Below are 22,668 nucleotides of genomic sequence, written 5' to 3'. Positions count from 1 at the left end.
TGTCACCAAACCATTAAAAAGTTAATTATTTGTCATTATAACTCCTAATATTATCTATACTATTGATAAGAGGATTCCCCTATTTCGTCTTCAATTTTTGGTGTATCAAAATATCCTCATACAAATTCTAAAATAACATACCCTTTAGTTTAATTTTTTTCCAACGAAAAATCAAAAAATGTTAAAACAGTAATACAATCTCACGTACAAAAGGAAAAAAAAAATGTATTCAAATGTTTGATTCCTATCGGTATTTGTTATCTATTTGAATTCAAATACTGCAATTATCTTTATAAAAAAAAAAAAAAAAAAAATACAAAATCACTTCTTCCAAAACAAAAATTACTATCTCGTGTAAAAACTACTTATATCATCTTTCTTTTGTTCAAATCTCAAATTTTTTCACTTATCACAATCAATAAATTCAAATGCCTCATTGGGTTTCAATTCTTATAGTTTTTTATCTCATTTTTAAAAATTGTTTCATGTTACCTTATCTCAAAATACTATTATACATAAACAACTATTATATAACATAAACTCAATAACACCTTTTAAAAACTAATCTATCTTCACGTTCAGCTACAAGTTCACAACATTGAAGTGTTGTACAACACTAGTCAATAACTTGCTATCAACAAAGCTAGAAAACTTGCTATCAACATAAAGTTACAACACTAAGCGACAGAGTAATACAGAGAGATAGATAGATAGGTATTATGAGATTTTTGTTTTTATTGTTATATTGTTTTGTTAAACATTTTAATAATATCATTCAATTTTTACTAAAAACTATTTTGATTTGATGAGATAAATTTATTTGTAATTTCAAGTATATTTTTATTAACAAAACAGGTTTTATTAAAAATAATTGTAATAGTTGTGGTGGCAAATTAACAAGAAGTTAAGTTTTATAAGGAGGGGCGGGGCTTCACGGGGCCCCAAGGAGTGGGGATGGCAAGGATGGGACAAGAAAATTTTTCCTATCATGCGAAGCGGGGTGGGGATGGCTTGGATGGGACAAGGAAATTTTCCCTATCATGCAGAGCAGGGCGGGGATGGAGTAAGACAAAACCATGTGAGACGGGGGTGAAAACCCCATCCTTCGAACCCACCCCACCCCATTGCCATCCCTACTTATGACCTATAAATTTAATTGTTATGACTTAAAAATTATTTCATGGAATGTATTTAGAAATTAAATAGTCAAAATTACCGTTTTACTCTTGAGATGTGAAATGACCATTTTGTCATTAGATGATGTAAAATGTAAGTTGCAAAATGGGATATCTAGTGTCTACAATATTTGGAGCTTTTTTATCCACAACATGACCTAAGCTCATCCAATTTTTGTTGGTTCATGGGTTTAGATTTTCAAGCTCCCTTTTGAGGCCTAGAGAAAAATGAGGCCTGAATGGTTGAACAGGTTCTTAAATCTTAGGGTCTGTTTGGTAGAGGAGTTTGAATAATGTTGTTTGTATTTTTTTGAAATACGTGTGGATGAAAAAGTGTGTAAAAATGCGTATAATGCTATTTAAAAACTAAAAACATGTTGCTAAAATGCTCTACCAAACAGGCCCTTAATCTCTTTCTTCGTGGTAAAACCCATAAACCCTGGAGCACAAAAAAACACCGCCCCTGAATAACTACTGCAACAAGTTATGAGACAAAAGGCTAATGTAGCAGGTTGGAGGTTGACTTTGTTGTGCCCCCTTTATTTTTGTCTACATAGAACTAACAAAAGAACACGGGGGGATTAAGCAATCGCCGTAGACAGTGTCTTTAAATCTATAACACGCTTTCTATGCTTACCAATGAATTATATTTATAACTAATCATTTCTTAATTCCACCACCAGGAATAATTTTTCAGGTCAAACACTTCTTGTCCCAAACCATAGATATTTCATAAAACTGAAATTAAGCAGCAATAGTTTAGCCAAATAGAGTACTTATCTTCAAAAGTACGGTTATATGTTTTATAAGGCTAAGACCTTTTTTTTTTTTTTTTTTGGAATAAAATGAGGCTAAGACTTCAGCCACTACTGCCCACTAGAAATGATATTTCAGGCAGCCTGTTTATTCTAGGGTTTATTTATAATCATCACTTCCATCTCGCTATAAATGAAACTTTACAAATGATACTTATATAATTTATTTTTGTGATACGTATTTTAATTAAGCAAAATAAATTTAACATATTTGTTAAAATACTCAAGATAAAGTTGTAGATGTAAGTGCAGATAATATTAAATAAGTACATGGCCTGATGGCCCGCCTAAGAGTTAGGGAAAATTGTTATTTTGTTTCATTAAAATACATGCCATTTGCAAAGTTCTACGTATTATGAAACAATATTTTCATAAACACACATAATTATATATTGAAGTGTAAAGTCGTGAGAGTGATGCATCCGCTAGTTTATACTTAATTTATAGACACTACCGTAGTTTTAAGAATAAAATAGCATCAAAGCTGAAGCCAACTCAAACGTAGTGGCCACTGAAATTCTGCAAAATTGAAAATTTCAACTCTAGCTGTAATTTTATATATAGCATGGGTGGCTTATTTTTCAACATTGTTGATTCGCATTACACGTAAATGCTTACTATATTGACAATAATTGCAATAATGCAATATAAACTAATTAATGATTTGAACTTGAAAGTTTACTTGAAAAATTCGGAAGTGCGAACGTCTTATGCTGCATCTGGCAACGACTTCTCTCGATCGGAACCTCAATTAATAAATATGGATCCCCACTTCTTCCTAGAGCGTGACAGATTATATAATGACATCTTTCTTTGAGGACACGGTAACCCACCAATTATAACGATACATTCATATTAAATTCCTTACCGTTCAACCCCACTATTCTTTTAAGAATTTATTTGTTTTTTAACTCGATAAGAGATCCAAGCTCCATGTTTTTTCAACTTAGTTACAATAATGGGGAATAGAGATATGAACCCTAGTATGTACGTGTGTGTATATATAATGCTACGTACTAAAAATTTTCAAAATAGTTGAGATAGCATATTATATTAGTTAAGTTTCACACAAGTTCATCACTTATGATGCTTTGTAATCTACCATAAATTTGTAAAAAATGTTGTATCTCTAGAGTTATTAATATGAAAATTGAAAAATGAGTATTACTCACTAAAATTAGGAAAAAATAGGGTTTGTGCTGAGCTTATTGTGCATACTCTGATTCACTCCATCTTTGTTTACTTCTATACTTATTCTCACTCCTACCACGCACATGCGCACGCACACTTGTGTGGCCTTAGGAGGTTTTGTTTAAAATTTATGAAATATAAAGGTTATGTTCATATGTACTGGAATTTTAATTCGTAAAATGGTCATATTTTAAGTTTCCGCACAATTTTATCCATGTCAAAGGAATAATCTCTTTGCCAGAATCTAAGAAGCTTAAATCTTAGGTTATCTAAACCTTCTGTTGCCTTGGCCTGGTTGAGTGGTTTTTCTTAACCCTCGGTCAAAAGTTCTGAAGTTTGTTACCTTCTCAACACTAATTAAAATATTTCCCTTGGATTAAAAGGTTGCTCCATTCGAATCTGAAAATAAACAAACTATAATAAATGACAGTACTACTTGGAACATAATTATATATCAAAAAAGAAACAAAAAAATAATACTAACCTATTCCAATTGGACAAAATTCATATAGATATTAAAATATGCCAAGGATATGACTAGTTAACACGTCTCCAATGATTGAGACCTGAGAATGGTACTTGGAAACACGGCAATAGATTTTAAAACAAGAAAGAAAGAAACAAGGGATAAAATGGGCTTTTGCCATTTTTGGGGAAATTAATTAGCTTTATACCCATTTCTCAAACTAAGTAGAAAAATGCCCCTCTTTCTGAAATCCTATAGTGGCGTTTTAATGAGCCTATAGTGACGTTTTTAAAACCTATAGTGACGTTTTTTAACTCGACTTCAATGAAATTGAGTTATAGGTAATTTTTTTTATCTATAACTCGATTTCATTGAGGTCGAGTTAAAAAACGTCACTATAGGTCTTAAAAAGGTCACTATAGGCTTCTTAAAACGTTACTATAAGGCTTAACTCGATTTATCATAAATCGAGTTTTAAAAGATAGACATTTCCCTACTTAGTTTGGAAAATGAGGTATAAAGCTAATTAATTTGCCCGAAAAGGGCAAAAACCCATTTTGTCCAAGAAACAAGGAATAAAACTTTTCCAATAAGAAAAGGTAAAGTAAATCTACCTCCACAGGTCAACATTTTACTTTGAAAGACAAACTTTATTGTAGGCAGAGCTTGATTGAAATAAGGTTTTTATTATTTATTTTTAAGAGATAATTACAATATTCTGTTAACTTGCTCGAACTCTTTTTCCTCTAAATCTCCAAATTCTTTGTACATGTGGAGGTACTAATTCAGCTACAAGGTTAGATTAGGTATTTTAACTTAAAATTTTAATCTTTGACATTTGTTCAAAGTGTTAAACTAATTTAAAAAATATTTTTAAAAAAAAAGTAATCATACTTGTCATATGGATGAAAAATGCTAACTTAACAAATAGAGTTCATGAAACTAAAATTATTTTGATGATGTGAAACCTATGATGTACCATAAATTACATTCGCCGCCTGTAGCATTTTTCATTAATCAAATTACAATAATAAATTTTAATTTGAAACAATTTTGAGGGTAAATGCACTAAAGTGATCAGTCATTTTAATATATAAGCAAGATTTTGAAACAAAGTTTGGGAAGCAATATATATATATATATATATATATATATATAATATTACCTTAAATCTTATTTTAAAAATTCAATTACTTATATTTGCAAGAGTGAAAACGAGATTTGGATAAGAGACTGATTTATTGCGTTTGCTAGCATGTTCCACCGACGTTGAATTTATAACTTTAACAAAATGCATTAAAAAATTTAAATACTACTATAAAAAAAAATAAAAAAAGTCAAAACAAATAAATATCGCCCTTGCATGTATGACTTTTGTGCTTATAAATCCGGTAGCAAGGCATAGGTAACAAAGAAAGCCATCACTGGAGAAACAAAAACAGTGGCAAATGATGGCAGAGAAAGTGGTGGAGACTAGAGAAACTGAGATGAACGAAGGAACAGAAATAACAGTTGAGGAAAAGAACATGAAAGAGCGAAAGCTATCATGGGCAAAGCTGCGCCGGGTAGACTCTTTGAATATAGAGGCTGGAAGAGTTTCATCCTTTCAAAACCATGCCTCCAAGGTTTCTCACTGATGGCACTACTTTGATTGTTTTGATTTATGGTATACTTAACTAATAAGTTGTGACTTACTCGTATTTTGGAGAAATTATAAGGTTCACATGGTGGACAAGTGACGTGGTCTATTATTCCATTAAAAGGCTTCCACTTGTTTAAAATGGTTGAGTTAAATTTTTTTTTAAAAAAAAAAAAAAAACAGAAATTGATTACTGATTCAGTAATTTTAAACAAGTAGAAGCCTTTTAATGAAATAGTAGACAAGTAACGTGGTCCACTAGAGAACTATATAATTTCTCGTATTTTTTGGGTGTGGAGCAGGTGAATTGGCAGAGTACATTAAGTTTAGCATTTCAGAGCATAGGGGTGATATATGGGGACATAGGGACTTCACCGCTTTATGTGTACTCAAGCACTTTCCCCAATAGTATTAATGATCAAGAAGACGTTATTGGGGTGTTGTCTCTCATCATCTACACCATTGTGCTCATACCCATGATAAAGTATGTCTTTATCGTCTTGTGGGCCAATGACAATGGTGATGGTAAGAAATGGATTATGTTTCCTTAATTTGGATTCTCTGTCTTATTAACACATAAGATACTTTGTGTTTCGATGGATAGTCCAATGATTCCAACACCTCTTGTGGTGCTTGGACATTAGGGTTCAAATTCCACCATTCCCCTCTCTCTATTGGGGTAATTTTTACCCACTCCCAAAATAGTGCTTTGGGTTTTCACAACAAGATGAGTCCCAAGGTGGGTCCCACTCTCTTTGTGAGTATCCAAAGCATAGTTCCGAGAGTATGTAAGTTTTTTCGCTCTCTATTTACCTACAAATTCGATGATTCTAACACCTCTTATTGTGCTTGGGTATTGAGATTCAAATTCCACCAGTCCCGTCCCCTATTTACCTAGCAAAAAATTTGTAAGGCATTTTTGTAGTCTATGAATGCATTATAACTTAAGGTAATTACAAAAGCCTGACAAAGTACTTCCCTAGATGATTCTAGCACCTCTTATTGTGCTTGGGTACTGAGATTCAAATTCCACCAGTCCCCTCCCCTATTTACCTAGCAAAAACCTTTTAAGGTATTTTTGTCGTCTATGAATGCATTATAACATAAGGTAATATTAATGGTAATTGCATAAGCCTGACAAAGTACTTTCAATTCTCTAGGTGCTAAGTAGCGCACATTCCATGCATAACTGATGTAGTGATAACCTTCCATTGTTCTATTTGGTTCAGTGCCCTGAAAATCTAATGTAATTTGTAGGTGGAACATTTGCACTCTATTCTTTGATACGCCGTTATGCAAGGGTGAGTTTAGTACCAAATCAAGAGCCAGAGGACAGGGAGCTATCTCACTATAGACTTGAATTGCCATCCAACCAGTCGAGACGAGCTCATAAGATCAGGGAGATGCTTGAGAAAAGCAAAAGTGCACAAACTGTACTTTTCCTTGTTACCATCATGGGAACTTCCATGGTAATTGGAGATGGGATTCTTACTCCATCCATTTCAGGTCAGTTTCTGCTTTGTCACAAATTTTTTGACATAGTGAAACAGTACAAGGCTTATCTGTTAACATTTCACAATGATTGGTCTTTGCTGCAGTTCTTTCTGCGGTGAGTGGGATACACTCTCTAGGCACAGGTATTATGTTTGCACTAGATTTTAGTGTACTTGATTCTAAGAGAACCCAATAAAATAGAAAGTAGATAATGCTTCAAATATAGGCAGTCAATCATTTTGCCACCATAACTAGGAATACCTCTGATGTGTTAAATATTCATCCAGGTGCTGTTGTGGGGGTTTCAGTAGCAATCTTGATCCTACTCTTTTCTGTTCAACGATTTGGCACTGATAAAGTGGGCTTTTCGTTTGCTCCTATCATCTTTGTGTGGTTTTTGTTCATCAGTGGCATTGGTCTCTACAACTTATTCAAATATGACCTTGGGGTATTACGTGCTTTCAATCCAGCATATATCGTAAAGTACTTCAAAAGAAATGGTAAACGAGGATGGATTTCCCTTGGTGGGGTTCTTCTATGCGTAACAGGTGAGAGATATAAAGTAGTGTCTTACTAATGTTTGTCCTGAGAGTATATATGTATATATCAGTAACTCATTTTAGAAAAGAAAATTTATTATAAAAAAAATAATAATAATAAACTTTTTTTACAACTTTTTCTATTTTCCATAAAATATTTTCTAAAATAGATGGTTAATGTGGTAAGGCATACATTAATTAAACCCTATAAACTAAAGGAAATTATTAGTTTATATTGTGCTACTAATATAAAATTTACACTATAAATTAAAAAAAATGGGTACAATATTATACGCATTTACAAAAAGTGTACAATTTTTTACCTAGATACGTTGTACACATTTGCTATTACAATTTGAATCTATAATTACCCTAAACTATAATCTTTAGTGTTCTTTATATTTCTACTTTCTTTTTCTTTTTCTTTTTTTTTTCTTTTTTTTTTGGATTGTTTTACCTTTGGTTTTCTATTTTGACTGGGGACAAAACCAGGGACCGAGGCCATGTTTGCTGATTTGGGTCACTTCAACGTTCGAGCAGTCCAAGTAAGCTATACAATAATCTTTCCATTTCTCTTTCTATTAAACTGTGAATTGCACTTTCAAATTTATGGTGATTTTGATTTTGACTCCTAATTTAATTTTAATTTTTGACCCTAACACTAAATAATTTTTTTAAAGAGAGCGGTAAACAATGCTTTGAATAAACTTCTTCGGCCCATACCCATTAATTAATGAGCTGGCTATTAAATGCCAACTAAAGTTAGACAAGGTTTATTTTATTTTTTATTTATTTATTATTTATTTATTTATTTATAAAATAAACAGTAATACTTATTAGAACGCACACAAAAATAACAATATTAATGTTTTAAACCAGGTTTATAATACATTACATAACCAGAGTACAGCAGACACTAGATACGCACAACCAATGTGAAATAAATATCCCTATTTTATTTTTTAGTAAACAGTAATACTTATTAGAGCACACACGAAAATAGTAATATTAGTGTTTTAAACCGAGTTTATAATACATTACATTATCAAAGTACAACTACAAATTAATGTGTAGCTGATGTGTAGCTAGACACACAAGTTGATGTGTATTTCTAGTGTTGGCTTATATCACTTTGCTTATATATGTATTTTTTGAATAAATTGGCATATTATAATTGCAAATTGTCATAATGATCAAATCATTAAGGGGACATAGACAGGAAGACTCTAATAAAAAATACTATATAACGTTTGGGTTCAAAATCCATCATTTTAAACTTGATTGGTAAATTAAAATGATCCTAAACTTCGAGAGTATAATTTATAATTCAATTTTTTTCTTTTGGAATTCACCTTGATCCTGTGGTTTATTTTATTTAAAAATATATTTTGAAAGCTAAAAATAATTTTTGAGACATACGGAAAGAACCCAGTGGAGTATGAAACCCCGTTAGAGAATTCATAATTGATTGGGTTTGGGATTTTATATGGGTTTTTGTTTAAGTTAGGTCTTTCTATAAAATTCATTGCAAAATAAAACGTAAAAAATGTCACGTCATTTAATATTATAAGGAAAATGCTAAATGTATTATAAAAGTTTTACTAAATAAAGTTTACAAATTAATGTAACAATTAATGTGAATGATCTTCAACTATCTCATAAATGAATATTTGAATTGTCTTTTTTTTTTTAGGGGGAATATTTGAATTGTCTTAATTTAGTGAAACTTATAGACTTATAGTAGTCCTAGCACTACTCATATTATAAATGGCATATCACTTGATATATTTTCAGATTTGTAACATTTAATTCGAAAGGTAAAATTGATTTATTTCAATAGCAGAAAATCCACATTCATTACATCTATATCTTAAACTTTTAGGTTAAATGCTTTAATTTACATGTTATGAGAGTCCTATTTGTTTGTTTTTAGATTCCACATGTCATACCTATTTGTCTTTTTTTCCATTTTGGTTGGGCTATGTTTTTGGATTGGAGTCCCTCTCTCTCTCTCAAGAACCATTTTACTGAATAAGCTAATTATGATCAGCAGGATTATTAATCTTTCACCTTGTATTGCAGATCAGTTTCTCTTGCATTACGTTTCCTGCAGTAATATCTCAATATTGTGGACAAGCAGCGTACCTCAGGAAATTCCCAGAGAATGTGTCTAATACGTTCTACGACTCCATACCAGGTTAGTTTTGTTGACAACAAGGAAGAGGTGACTCCACTCTTAGAAAGGTTCTTGATGTAACTACATCTGTTTTGCTTGAGCAAGTAACTGCTAAGTTAACTTTTATGCAGGACCAATATATTGGCCAACATTCGTTGTGGCTGTAGCTGCTGCCATTATTGCCAGTCAAGCTATGATATCTGGGACATTTGCAATTCTCTCTCAATCGCAAAGTTTAGGTTGCTTTCCTAGGGTCAAGGTCATTCATACCTCTTCAAAGTATGGGGGTCAAGTTTACATCCCTGAGGCCAACTACGCTCTCATGATTGCTTGTGTTGTAGTCACACTGGCCTTCAAGACTACTGATAAGATCGGCAATGCATACGGTAAGCTTGAAAAACTTCAATTTGACCATGTATTAGGCAATTGAGGATATAAATGTTCCATGTCCTATTGGAGCAGTCAAAGGAGCAATTTTATTGCATAATAGCACAAGTAAAAATAATTACAAGTTTACAGCATCAACAATAATGATTATAAGCTATTTTCCATCTTTATTGCAGGAATTGCTGTGGTGACTGTAATGTTAATTACAACAGGTTTGCTTACAATAATAATGCTAGTTGTTTGGAAGACAAGCATATGGTGGATTGCTCTCTTCCTTGTAGTGTTCGGTTCAATAGAGGGAATATATCTATCATCTGTCCTATACAAGTTCATACAAGGTGGCTTCCTTCCGTTAGTCTTTGCCTTTGTCCTAATGACAATTATGGGGATTTGGCATTATGTACACAAACAAAGATATATGTTCGAGCTCAAGAATAAGGTTTCTAATGATTTCATAAAAGAATTGGCTACCAAACCAAATATTAACCGGGTACCAGGAATAGCATTCCTTTACTCTGAGCTTGTACAGGGCATACCTCCAATATTTCCTCATTTTGTCTCTAATATACCCTCCATCCATTCTGTTTTAGTGTTTGTCTCAATTAAGTCCATTCCAATTAGCAAAGTTGCAATGGAAGAGAGGTTTCTATTTCGAAATGTTGAACCAAGAGACTATCGAATGTTCCGCTGTGTTGTGAGGTATGGCTATAATGATGTGATTGAAGAAGCCAAGGAATTTGAGCGGCAATTAGTGGAACAGTTGAAAGAATTCATCCAACTTGAGCACTTCAAGCTTCAAGGAGTGACCACTGAACAAATGGCTGAGCCGGTGAACCTCCAGCATTCCTCTCTATTGGAGAAAGATGGAAAAACAAAAGGATCAACTATTCACACTGAGGAAGCAGTGCAACAGCCTAATCCATCTCGTATTTCATCAAGTTCTAACTCCATTCAATCAATCAATGCTGTTAACTCGACAAATTCTTCTAATCGAATTATCTCTGTTCCCATCCAGGGAGTTGAAGAAGAGATTGTGTTTGTACAGAAAGCGATGGAGAATGGTGTGGTTTATCTTCTTGGAGAAGTAGACGTGGTAGCAGAACATGAATCCTCCTTGTTGAAGAAGATAGTAGTTAACTATGCCTATAATTTCTTGAGGAAAAATTTTAGGCAAGGGGAGAAAGTACTGGAGATTCCACATGGTAGGCTTGTCAGGGTTGGAATGACATATGATATATGAGTTTCTGAATCTTTGTAATATCAAATAAATATGTTGTGCATAGACAGTTTGGCTTGAATCTCGTTTAAGATGGAAACATGATAGTCTGCTTCTCAATATGAAAATATGTAAAATATCTAGTTTGATTTCTCAAGTTATAATGGAGAATGTTTTATGGGACTCAAATTTTGTTGTGCAATCGCATCAGTACAATTCAAACCAAGCAATAAAGACAATAAATTAACACCAGAAGAATTTAGACTAATAATATAGGTAAAATAAATTAACAAGCACGCAGGCAAATAATAAATTAATTCTCTAAAATTTATTGAAAATAATTTGTTTTCCTTAAAAATTGAATAATTTCTAAAAGTATTTTCCATTTCCCTGTCTCTATAAATATATCATTCTATTATTTTGAGTTTTTTTCTTTGGGGAAAAAATTGGGTGTGTTTAATTGATATTATTCTTTTTTTTTTAGTTTCAAATTAATTATTTAATTTTCTCATTCTCTTAAGGAGATTGTCATTTTAATCAAATCTCATCACAAATTTACAATTGATATTACTCAAATAAATTATAGGCACATTCAAATATTACAATTGTTCTCTTTGATTGTTAAATGTTATCCTATTGCAATATAAAGAATTAAAAATAGTGTATAATAAATTCTTTTGTTCTCTTTGATTGTTAATAAAATGTTATCCTATTCTATTATAAAGAATTAAAAATGGTATATAAGAATATAATATTATTCTATCACATAACATGATTTGGATAATTCGATATTTATTATTATATCTTTATTTTTATATTTTCTTCTTCTCATCCTATTTTATTCATCATTTAAATTCAACCACATCCTCCATATCATTAAATTATTTATCTTTTCTCTCCTTTTTATTTTTAAAGATTTAACATATAATATTTTTCTTAAATTCAAGTAAATAAAATTGTTAAATTCTCACTTCCAAAATATCTTAGAATTAACTCAAACCAAAAATATACAAAGGAGAGAGAGTATATATGATGAGAAACTCACAAAACATACCACCAAAATTCATCGACCTAAAGTAGAGTTGCAAGAAAGAATATATATATATTGTGGGGTCCAATAGTTTATGGGTCCGGCCCACACGCTTGTGGGAAGCCCACCGGTCTTAAACGGAAGGAGACCAGGGCCCAAGCTCGAAACTAGGATACATAAAAAGTAGCCCGAAGACATAGCCGAGGACGGTTTCGTCCTCGGCAGGTCCAAAACCTCATGGATAGAAATGGAATACGAGTAAGTTGGAAAGATCAGAAAATATCCTAGGGAAGTTGTCTTTAATACCCTTCCCTGACATGACACTGCCCCTAACAGGGCCCCTAACAGGGCCGGGATCTTAGGCTTTATGGATCATCTCTAGCGATCTTTGGGATTAGACTGATGGGACAGATAGCTGTCCTAGAAAGATCGACCCTACACGTGGACGAAGGACAACAAACGTAGACTAGTATAAAAGAGAATGTTATGTGACCAAAGAAAGGGGGGGTCTCTTCCCATCTAGCTTCTTGAGAAAGACATTGATGAAAGAAAATGCCAGGATAATGTACACCGGACACTACATAAAAACCCGCCGACGGGTAACCAGGGACAACACCACCGCTCCTTGAACACGATCCGAGGAGCCAAATCCTCCTAGATACAAGATCGAAGGGTCTGAGTATCCAGCCCAAAGCTCTTTCTCATATTGGCTCACCTACAGTCCGTCTCGAAACGTCGCCCTGTGATCCAACGCTGGCCTTTCAAGCCCACTCTCTACAAATACTATTGTGAGGGACTTTCCGCGTGCGAGCCCAACATCGTCGCTGGGCCGTTGAAGATTTTGTGTCCTTACAATTGGCGCCGTCTGTGGGAAGGCTTGCGCGTTGGCGTAGGAGGTGTTTGAGTCAACTCTCTAGCCAGCTGAGGTTTGTGGGATTCCCTCCATCTCCGGCGACATGCCGGCGTTGCTCCAACCCGAATTTTTGCTAGGGGCTACGCCCTGCAGTGTCAACAGCGCGGACAGCTCTAGGGGCTTCCGGCTTCAGGCCAAATCCCCCCCGCCATGGTCTAGGGGCTGATCTCCAACAAGTAATGGACAGAACCAAGGCCTTGCATGGTCCTCGGACCCAAGCCTATGGGGAAACCAAGTACAAAAAAGAAATTTTACAAGTAATGGACAGAACCAAGGCCTTGCATGGTCCTCGGACCCAAGCCTATGGGGAAACCAAGTACAAAAAAGAAATCTTACAAGTAATGGACAGAACCAAGGCCTTGCATGGTCCTCGGACCCAAGCCTATGGGGAAACCAAGTACAAAAAAGAAATCTTACAAGTAATGGACAGAACCAAGGCCTTGCATGGTCCTCGGACCCAAGCCTATGGGGAAACCAAGTACAAAAAATAAATCTTACAAGTAATGGACAGAACCAAGGCCTTGCATGGTCCTCGGACCCAAGCCTATGGGGAAACCAAGTACAAAAAAGAAATCTTACAAGTAATGGACAGAACCAAGGCCTTGCATGGTCCTCGGACCCAAGCCTATGGGGAAACCAAGTACAAAAAAGAAATCTTACAAGTAATGGACAGAACCAAGGCCTTGCATGGTCCTCGGACCCAAGCCTATGGGGAAACCAAGTACAAAAAAAAAGAAATCTTACAAGTTTTGGACAGAACCAAGGCCTTGCATGGTCCTCGGACCCAAGCCTCTGGGGAAACCAACTACTTAAAAAGAAGCATACAAGTTTTGGACAGAACCAAGGCCTTGCATGGTCCTCGGACCCGAGCCTCTGGGGAAACCAACTACCTAAAAAGAAGCATACAAGTTTTGGACAGAACCAAGGCCTTGCATGGTCCTCGGACCCGAGCCTTTGGGGAAACCAACTACTTAAAAAAAGGCATACAAGTTTTGGACAGAACCAAGGCCTTGCATGGTCCTCGGACCCGAGCCTCTGGGGAAACCAACTACTTAAAAAGAAGCATACAAGTTTTGGACAGAGCCAAGGCATTGCATGGTCCTCGGACTCAAGCCTATGGGGAAACCAAGTACGCGAAAGCGCCATCGGAGTTCCCTAACTCCCAGTCGATTGCTCGCACGGAATATTTATAAATCATCAGCCTTGGACGATATTCACGCGCTTATCACAGAATACCCAACTGACATCCCGGTTAGTTTCTTAAGTTTGATTTATTACAAGTTATCGATATAATGCCTGATAGTGCTGACAGATGAGAGTTGATTAGATTATGCTTCAAAGTAGCTTTATCACAAATATTTTCAAAGCAACACATACATAGAGCACATTCGTTCACAAAGTTGTGTTGCCCATTAGACCAACGCTTAAAACATGTAAATCGATTTCCATTGTTATTACGATGAAGAAATGGTACAGTGTACAAACGAAAAGCTGAAATCAGCCTACGTCAAAGCTTACTACATAAGCAAGAAAAAGAAAAATACAAGAAAGCTGGAGAAAGCCGAGGAGGTATGTCGGAGGAGAGGTTGGCTACAGCTCCGAGACCTTATTCTTCCCCCGCACCCTTACCTGCCCATAACTCAGGCAGCCAAAGAGACCCAACTTGAACCTGACACCGTTGAAGAAAAGGTGTAGGGAGTTGGAGGTGGTGGGGCTTTCTCTAAATATACGCCTACCGCAAAGCAGAGGCGCTGATGGAGGAAAATCCTTCTTCTGCCGCACCAAAACTCTGGCATGGACAGAACCTGCTTCGGATTTTGACTAAAAGAGGGGAAGATTCCTTTCCCTCTCGGTGGAGATGGAGTACTCTCCTGAATTTGTGCTTCCTGTGCCCATACCTTACTGTTATAAGCCTCATGAAGACACGGCGCTTTTGCGGCGGAGACAGTTCTTTCTTCCCAACCCTCACTTTCAACATGTTATGCCAAGAAAGGAGAACTCCGGATGTGGAAGCGGTGATGCGGGAGAAAATCTGAAAGATTTGTGCATATATAAAGCAACTTTCTCTCCCTCCCATTTATTGGAAAAGACAAGGTGATGGCAGTCAACTCACGTGGCGTCCCAAGAAACGCTACAGACAAAACAGTTCTGGCTCAACTTCCAACATCAACTGCAACCACAAGATTAAAGAGTCTCGTAAAGGCTCACCTCGGTCACCGTGACATCAGAGAGTACCACGTGGCCAGAAGTTACAGAAATATCTCTTAATTCATGGGCTAGGTGGATTCGTGGCCCCGGGCCCGCTTTGCGTAAGGGCCCAGGTACTGTGGCCCACGCCGAGCAATGGCCAAGGCCCAGGGACACCCTGTTCGGCACCTCGGGAAATGCCTAATGAAAGGGAAAACCAAGTACTAACGCAGACGTTGGTCTTGGACAGAACCTAAGGCTTGCATGATCCTCGAACTCAGGCTAAAAGGGAAAACCAAGTACTAATGCAGACGTTGGTCTTGGACAGAACCTAAGGCTTGCATGGTCCTCGGACTCAAGCTAAAAGGGAAAACCAAGTACTGATGCAGACATTGGTCTCGGATAGAACCTAAGGCTTGCATGGTCCTCGGACTCAAGCTAAAAGGGAAAACCAAGTACTGATGCAGACATTGGTCTCGGACAGAACCTAGAGCTTGCATGGTCCTCGGATTCAAGCTGAAAGGGAAGACTAAGTACTGATGCAGACATTGGTCCCGGACAGAACCTAAGGCTTGCATGGTCCTCGGACCCAAGCTAAAAGGGAAAACCTAGTACCGATAAAGACCCAAGTCTCGGACTCAAGCCTAAAGGGAAAAAGTCAAGTACATAAGATAAAACGCATAAGTCTTGAACAAAACCCAGGTTTTGCAAAGTCCTCGGACTCAGGCTGCTTGGGAAATCAATTGCCCGAATGAAGAAATTTCTCGGCTTAAATACTGGAAAGGGTTAAGTCTCGCGTATCATGAAAATGGCAGAACAACCTAATGATCGTCAACCTAAAGAGGCCATTCATCCGGTGGGTAACACGTCCTCGGATAGCTACTTCTTACATCTTATCGAAGCATTTAATACTCATCACGGCTAATTTTAAGATAAGTCTCATTCCTCACTGGTCGGATTGCTATGTTGAATAATAATTTTGTTAAAGTCATCGTGGCATCTTTTTATCAACGATTACTTTGGCCTTATTTATTATCGATTGAAATGCTATACTATTACGCCGAGCAGCGCTTTCACATTTGTTAAAATATATAAACAAGACATACGAAATAGAGTAACAATAACTTTTATTAATATGAAAAATTGTTACAACGTACAAGGAAGGGCTTAAACGAGCCCCTACAAAAAATGAACTGCTAAAACAGTAACAACATCTGTAACACAAGTAAGTAAACCATCAGGTGTCTTCTGAATTCGCCTTCAAAGTCTTTCTGAAATCTATGCCTCAGTACTGCTCATATCAGGAGAAGATCCTTATACAAAAATAATGAAGGAGAAGGAAGAAGAATTGGAAGACATGGAAGCACTTCAGCAAGCTCTTATCACTGAAGAATGCAAGGGAAAAAGAAGATGGAGGACATGAGCGGGAAAGAGGAGAAGAAGAGGGAAGCAATGAAAAGAAAGTAAAAGGAGCAAAAGAGGGAGAAGGGGAGCCATATTAGGTATGCTCATGAGAGAGCGGATGGAGATGACAAGGGAGGTTTTCGACTCAGTCACACCAGAAATGGGGTGTGACGAGTCCCTGCTTCGGATTTTGGCTAAAAGAATGGGGAGGCAGATCTTAAGCCTCCGCCATCCTTGCCCTGACCGAGCCATCTCAAGTTTTGTCAGGACATGGCATTTCTGGGAAAGGAAGGATTTGTTCATGGTGGATTACTATGAGAGAAGTATTATTGAATAGGGAGTAACCGGGTGGAGGAAGTGGATTCTGAGAAGAACGTGAGGGATTCAGATATGAGAGAGTCACCCTCTGTCTTCTCTCTTTATATAGGGAACGAAGAAGAGGGTATGTGACACATTCAAATCCCCAGGGAAATCCAGAGTATAACGCGTCGTTTCGATTCTCCCACACCATCAGTAACCGTTGCATCTGGGAGGCCTCGTAAATGGAAAGACATTAAAGACACGCTGCAGATAACCACGCGGCATAACGGCAACGTGCGCAAATCCAGGAAAAACGGCTCGTAGACCGGTGCATTCCTTGGGGAGGGGAAGAGTCGCCAGTGTTGATCAAGATCCGAAGAAAGCGAACGGCAATAAGGGCTTGACATCGTCAAAATCCACCTGTCCTACCATGATGTTGGACAGCAGGATTTTGAGGGGCTAATGTGGGGTCCAATAGTTTATGGGTCCGGCCCACACGCTTGTGGGAAGCCCACCGGTCTTAAACGGAAGGAGGCCAGGGCCCAAGCTCGAAACTAGGATACATAAAAAGTAGCCCGAAGACATAGCCGAGGACGGTTTCGTCCTCGGCAGGTCCAAAACCTCATGGATAGAAATGGAATACGAGTAAGTTGGAAAGATCAGAAAATATCCTGGAGAAGTTGTCTTTAATACCCTTCCCTGACATGACACTGCCCCTAACAGGGCCGGGATCTTAGGCTTTATGGATCATCTCTAGCGATCTTTGGGATTAGACTGATGGGACAGATAGCTGTCCTAGAAAGATCGACCCTACACGTGGACGAAGGACAACAAACGTAGACTAGTATAAAAGAGAATGTTATGTGACCAAAGAAAGGGGGGGTCTCTTCCCATCTAGCTTCTTGAGAAAGACATTGATGAAAGAAAATGCCAGGATAATGTACACCGGACACCACATAAAAACCCGCCGAAGGGTAACCAGGGACAACACCACCGCTCCTTGAACACGATCCGAGGAGCCAAATCCTCCTACATACAAGATCGAAGGGCCTGAGTATCCAGCCCAAAGCTCTTTCTCATATTGGCTCACCTACAGTCCGTCTCGAAACGTCGCCCTGTGATCCAACGCTGGCCTTTCAAGCCCACTCTCTACAAATACTATTGTGAGGGACTTTCCGCGTGCGAGCCCAACATCGTCGCTGGGCCGTTGAAGATTTTGTGTCCTTACATATATATATATATATATATATATATATATATATATATAGAGAGAGAGAGAGAGAGAGAGAGAGAGAGATTAATCACATATTCTAGGAGAGAAAGAGAGAGAGAAATAGCAAAATTATATAAAATAAGGTGAGTAGAAGAATATTCAAACAAAAATATATAATTGTAAATAACAAATTATCAAAGCTATGATGCATAATAGAATAACATTATGTCATTATATTAAACCATTGGATTGCATTTAACAATCAAAATATAATAAAAAAGATAACAAATTAAAATATAACCAAATGCATCAACCCAAAGTAGAGTGCAACAAAAAAATTCATCAACCTAAATTAGATGTGCAACAAAGAATTAAAAATTGAGAGAGAGAGAGAATAGCATTCAACAAAAAAAAATTCATCAACCTAATTTAGATGTGCAACAAAGAATTAAAAATTCACAGAGAGAGAGAGTATTCACCTATTTGTGTGGGCAAAATATAGATAGAATGGAATAGAGAAAAACAAATATTTATAGTAAAAAAATTGGGAGAAGAAAAGTCAAAATAAAAGGAATATAAAGTAGATGATGTAGCCGCTGATGTGGCTCAACAGGAGGTTTTTTTTTTTTTTTTTTTTTTTTTTTTTGAGAAAAAAAAAGGGGACTCACATGTGCAATCATTATCTCACACCCCAAGGTACAGTTGGGTAAGCCCAAATGTACCATCAGCCCGAAAGTGGAGCTCAGAGACCCCAACCCCACACAAGCCCAATTGGTTTTTAATCCACACATTAAAATTGTGTAACCCACACAGCACAGGCATGGGGTGTCAAACCTGGGCACCTGATGGGAACACAGCAACTGCTTACCACTTTGGCATACAAGAGCTCAACAGGAGTGTAGTAATGATAAATGTTACGCTTCAGATTTTAAATAATATAGATGATAAATTAATAAGAAGAAAAATAATTAAAAAGAAGAGAGAAAATGTAAGAAATAAGTAGATGATATGACTACTGATGTGGCTCAATAGGAGGGTAATAATAATAAATGCTACGCTTCAACTTTTAGATATATATAGATATAGATAAGAATTTTTGTGGTTCACTAATATGCCAACGTATATCCACAACATTAAAAAAATTACAGTAAAATAGAGAGATTAAAATAGTTTAGAATCTATTTAAAAGTTACTATAATTTTTTAAGTAGAGTTTTGGTATGTCTTTTGTGTTAGAATCTCTTTTCCTCTTTCTAGTGTGTGTTTGTTTCTCAAAAAAAGAAGAAGTTTAGAATCTATTTAAAATCAAACAAATACGTTTCGCCAAAAAAAAAAAAAAAAACTGCCGCACTCACATTTGCAATAATGAGAGCTTTATAAGAAGTTCAAATATAAAACAGAACCAACTTCTTAAGCATGTGTATCACTCTCAGGCAATTGGCATTCCATCACATTTTAAGGTACCAACTTTATACAATTTGTTGTTGCGGTCTAATTAGAAAGCTATTCAATCGAGAAGTAGGGTGGTTTAACATGGAAAACTTGAAAGTTGATTTTTTTCTTATTTTTAAAATCAACTTGGGTTTATTTTTTTTTAATAGAATTAAAGTAAAAATTATATAGAAAAAAGGTGAGATAGAGAAATGAAAAGGAGAGACCATGTGATATCTTATCAGCATGATAAACAAAAGGAAAGGTGCTTGATCGAAGAAGAGAAGATTGAGAAGTCTAAGAAGAAAACAAGTTGTAAATAGAAAGAATGAACTAGACGACATTTTGTTATTTGTTACCGTGCTAAAACCACCTGTAGCATTGCTTCTTTATTTCGTAAAGTTTAGTAGCCATGTGAATAGCACGTGCTATGTTAAAAGTTAGTTTTATTTTTTATTTTTATTTTTATTTTATTTTATTTTTTATCATAATAATAAGTATTTTAACACACATACAAAGGAAGAGGGGAGAAGATTTTAAAGAAACTAACAGTGATGTATATCCAAAAAGACCTAACTCTTGAATACACTTAGTTTATTTTAGTGGTTTTATGTGTTAGTTTCTCTCTCTTAGCTTCTAATATATAAATAGTGATAAGGATAAAATTCCAATACTCACTGACGGAAGGGCGTGAAGAGACGTTCCAATCAGACCTGTCAGCATCACTTTTGTCCATTGGCAAGTGACAGTAGGGAATGTACAACTTTAGGGCGACTGGGTCAACTTGTTGTCGTTGGAAAGTTGACGCCTCAAGGCTGAAGGGGACGCACAAAGCTGACGGTTCCGACATAACCTTGACTTGGCTTCCACGCATGGGTATATAAGGAAATATCTTGCGCACCACGCTCAGTGTTAGACTCCTACAAGAAAAGGATTCCACAAAATACGCTTATGAAGACTCCTATAAGGAAAAGACTTCTACAGCAAGAAAAAAAGGTCAACCCTCTACTACTATAAAAGCCCCAATACCCTCACTGGCCAAGGTACGCATAATTTACCCGTTTTAGCACTTTAGAGTTGTGAGAAATTCTAACTTGACCTTCGGAGGGTATTTGGTCGGCACCACATCGGTGCTCTCTGCGAGCTTCTCTTTTTGTGTTGTGTAGGCGTTGTTTCGAGCACGTGAGGGCCGTGTAGCTCACTGTTGATTTTTTGACATCATCAGTTGGCATCATTTGTGGGAAATCGTTTAGCACACTTTAGCCTATCACTTCCCGGACAAAGAGTTGCATGGTACTTACTCGCTCGATGACAACTACCAACAACGTTTAAGGAGACGAGCCGTAACCCACTGCCCTGGAGAGGCAGGTCTAAACCCTTATGGCAGTAGTGGAGCGTCTCACCAAGCAGAATCATGATCTTGAAGAAAAGTTACGCCAAAGGAATGCGGGACACGGCACCCAGGAAGAAGACCAAGAAGGTACTAGTGCCGAGCGACGAGACCAAGAGGGACCAGAAGGTAGCAACGCCCCAAGCAAACCGGAGTGACAAAATATGAGCCTCCTATCCTTCACGGATACGGCTCCACCACATATTGTCGCGGAGATGCAGGCAATAAAAGAACAGATGGAGGTTATGATGAACACCCTCAAGGGACGAGTGTCTAGCGATCTTGACGATCTCATTAACCGAACTGACTTACCGTTCACTGCCTCCGTCAATTCCTTTCCCCTACCGCATAAGTTTCGCATGCCGTAGATAGACAGTTACAACAAAGTCAAGGACCCTCTAGATCACCTAGAGACCTTTATGACCTTGATGCACCTTCAAGGAGTAGCAGATGAAATCATGTGTAGGGCCTTTCCTTACAACGCTGAAGGGCCTAGTAAGGGTGTGTTTTAACCGACTAACGCCCAACTCCATCAGCACTTTCAAGGAGCTAAGCGCTCAGTTTACTGTGCACTTCATCGAGGGACATAGGTATAAGAAGTCCACATGGTGCTTGATGAGCATCAAGTAGCGAGAGGACGAGACGTTGAGATCCTACATAACTTGTTTCAATAAGGAAGCACTCTCAATTGATGAAGCCGACGACAAAATACTTGTAGCAGCCTTCACGAATGGATTGCGGAAGGGTAAGTTTTTGTTCTCCTTGTACAAGAATGACCCAAAGACCATGTCGGAAGTACTCTACAGCGCCACCAAGTACATGAATGCTGAAGACGTGCTATTGGCTCGGGAGGAAAAGCCTAAGAAGAGGGAGAGACAAGAAGACACACAGTAGGACCAAGGGCGGAAGAAGGCAAGGACAGAAGACCGAAGGAATGAAAGGTGCTTTAAGCCCCTAGGAGGAAGGTTCACAAGCTTCACTCCATTGACCGCCCCGATAGATCAAGTCCTAATGTAAATCAAGGATAAGGGGGCTCTGACATTCCCTGGAAAGTTGAAGGGAGACCCCAACAAGCGATCTAGAGAAAAATATTGCTGCTTCCACCGTGACCACGGTCATGACACAGCCGATTGCTATGACTTAAAGCAGCAGATTGAGGCCCTTATCAGACAAAGGAAATTGTAGAAGTTCGTCAGCAAGGAAAGAGTAGGCCCACCCCCTCAAAAGCAGCACCTTCGACTGGATAATGAACGACCTAGACCCCCCATAGGAGATATAAGGATGATTGTAGGGGGAACAATGACTACTGGGTTGTCCAAAAAGGCCCGCAAAACTTACCTTAGGATGGTCCAAAATGTTCAGCTGACAGGAGCCGTACCAAAGATAGCACGGGGAGAAGGCCCCATTATTGGGGTCTCAGAAGAAGATACGCGATGTCTTCACCACCCGCATGACGGTGCGCTTGTTGTCAGAATACGAGTAGTAGACTACAACATGCACTGGGTGTTGGTCGACAATGGCAACTCGGTAGATATCTTATACTACCCGGCGCTCCAGCAGATGAGGATTGACAAGGAACAATTGATTCCACCGAACGCCTCGCTTATTGGTTTTAGAGGAACAAGGGTGTTCCCCTTGGGCGCGGTCACATTATCTGTAATGGTAGGCAACTACCCTGAGCAAATCACTAAGGACATAACATT

The 22,668-nt window shown here is 37.2% G+C and overlaps 1 protein-coding gene across 4 annotated transcripts; it reads left to right on the top strand.

Moving 5' to 3' along the window:
- Positions 1-5,047: 5,047 nt before the first annotated feature.
- Positions 5,048-11,287, top strand: LOC126718040 (potassium transporter 5). 4 transcript variants are annotated; one of them, XM_050420063.1, is made up of 9 exons: positions 5,048-5,272; positions 5,589-5,811; positions 6,544-6,792; positions 6,885-6,923; positions 7,068-7,328; positions 7,812-7,864; positions 9,402-9,516; positions 9,627-9,881; positions 10,059-11,287. In XM_050420063.1, the coding sequence occupies exons 1-9, from the start codon at positions 5,096-5,098 to the stop codon at positions 11,120-11,122; spliced, it is 2,436 nt and encodes an 811-aa protein (XP_050276020.1). In that variant the 5' UTR covers positions 5,048-5,095; the 3' UTR covers positions 11,123-11,287. The 4 variants fall into 4 exon arrangements, with proteins under 4 accessions (XP_050276020.1, XP_050276021.1, XP_050276023.1 ...); XM_050420066.1 differs by having other exon boundaries at positions 5,126-5,272; positions 5,366-5,811; XM_050420064.1 differs by lacking the exon at positions 5,589-5,811 and having other exon boundaries at positions 5,049-5,272.
- Positions 11,288-22,668: the final 11,381 nt, after the last annotated feature.

This window comes from Quercus robur, chromosome 3 (genome assembly GCF_932294415.1).
Source record: "Quercus robur chromosome 3, dhQueRobu3.1, whole genome shotgun sequence".
Lineage (NCBI taxonomy): Eukaryota > Viridiplantae > Streptophyta > Magnoliopsida > Fagales > Fagaceae > Quercus > Quercus robur.
Note: the sequence above shows the minus strand (reverse complement) of the source record. Positions and strands in the feature narration are given on the sequence as shown.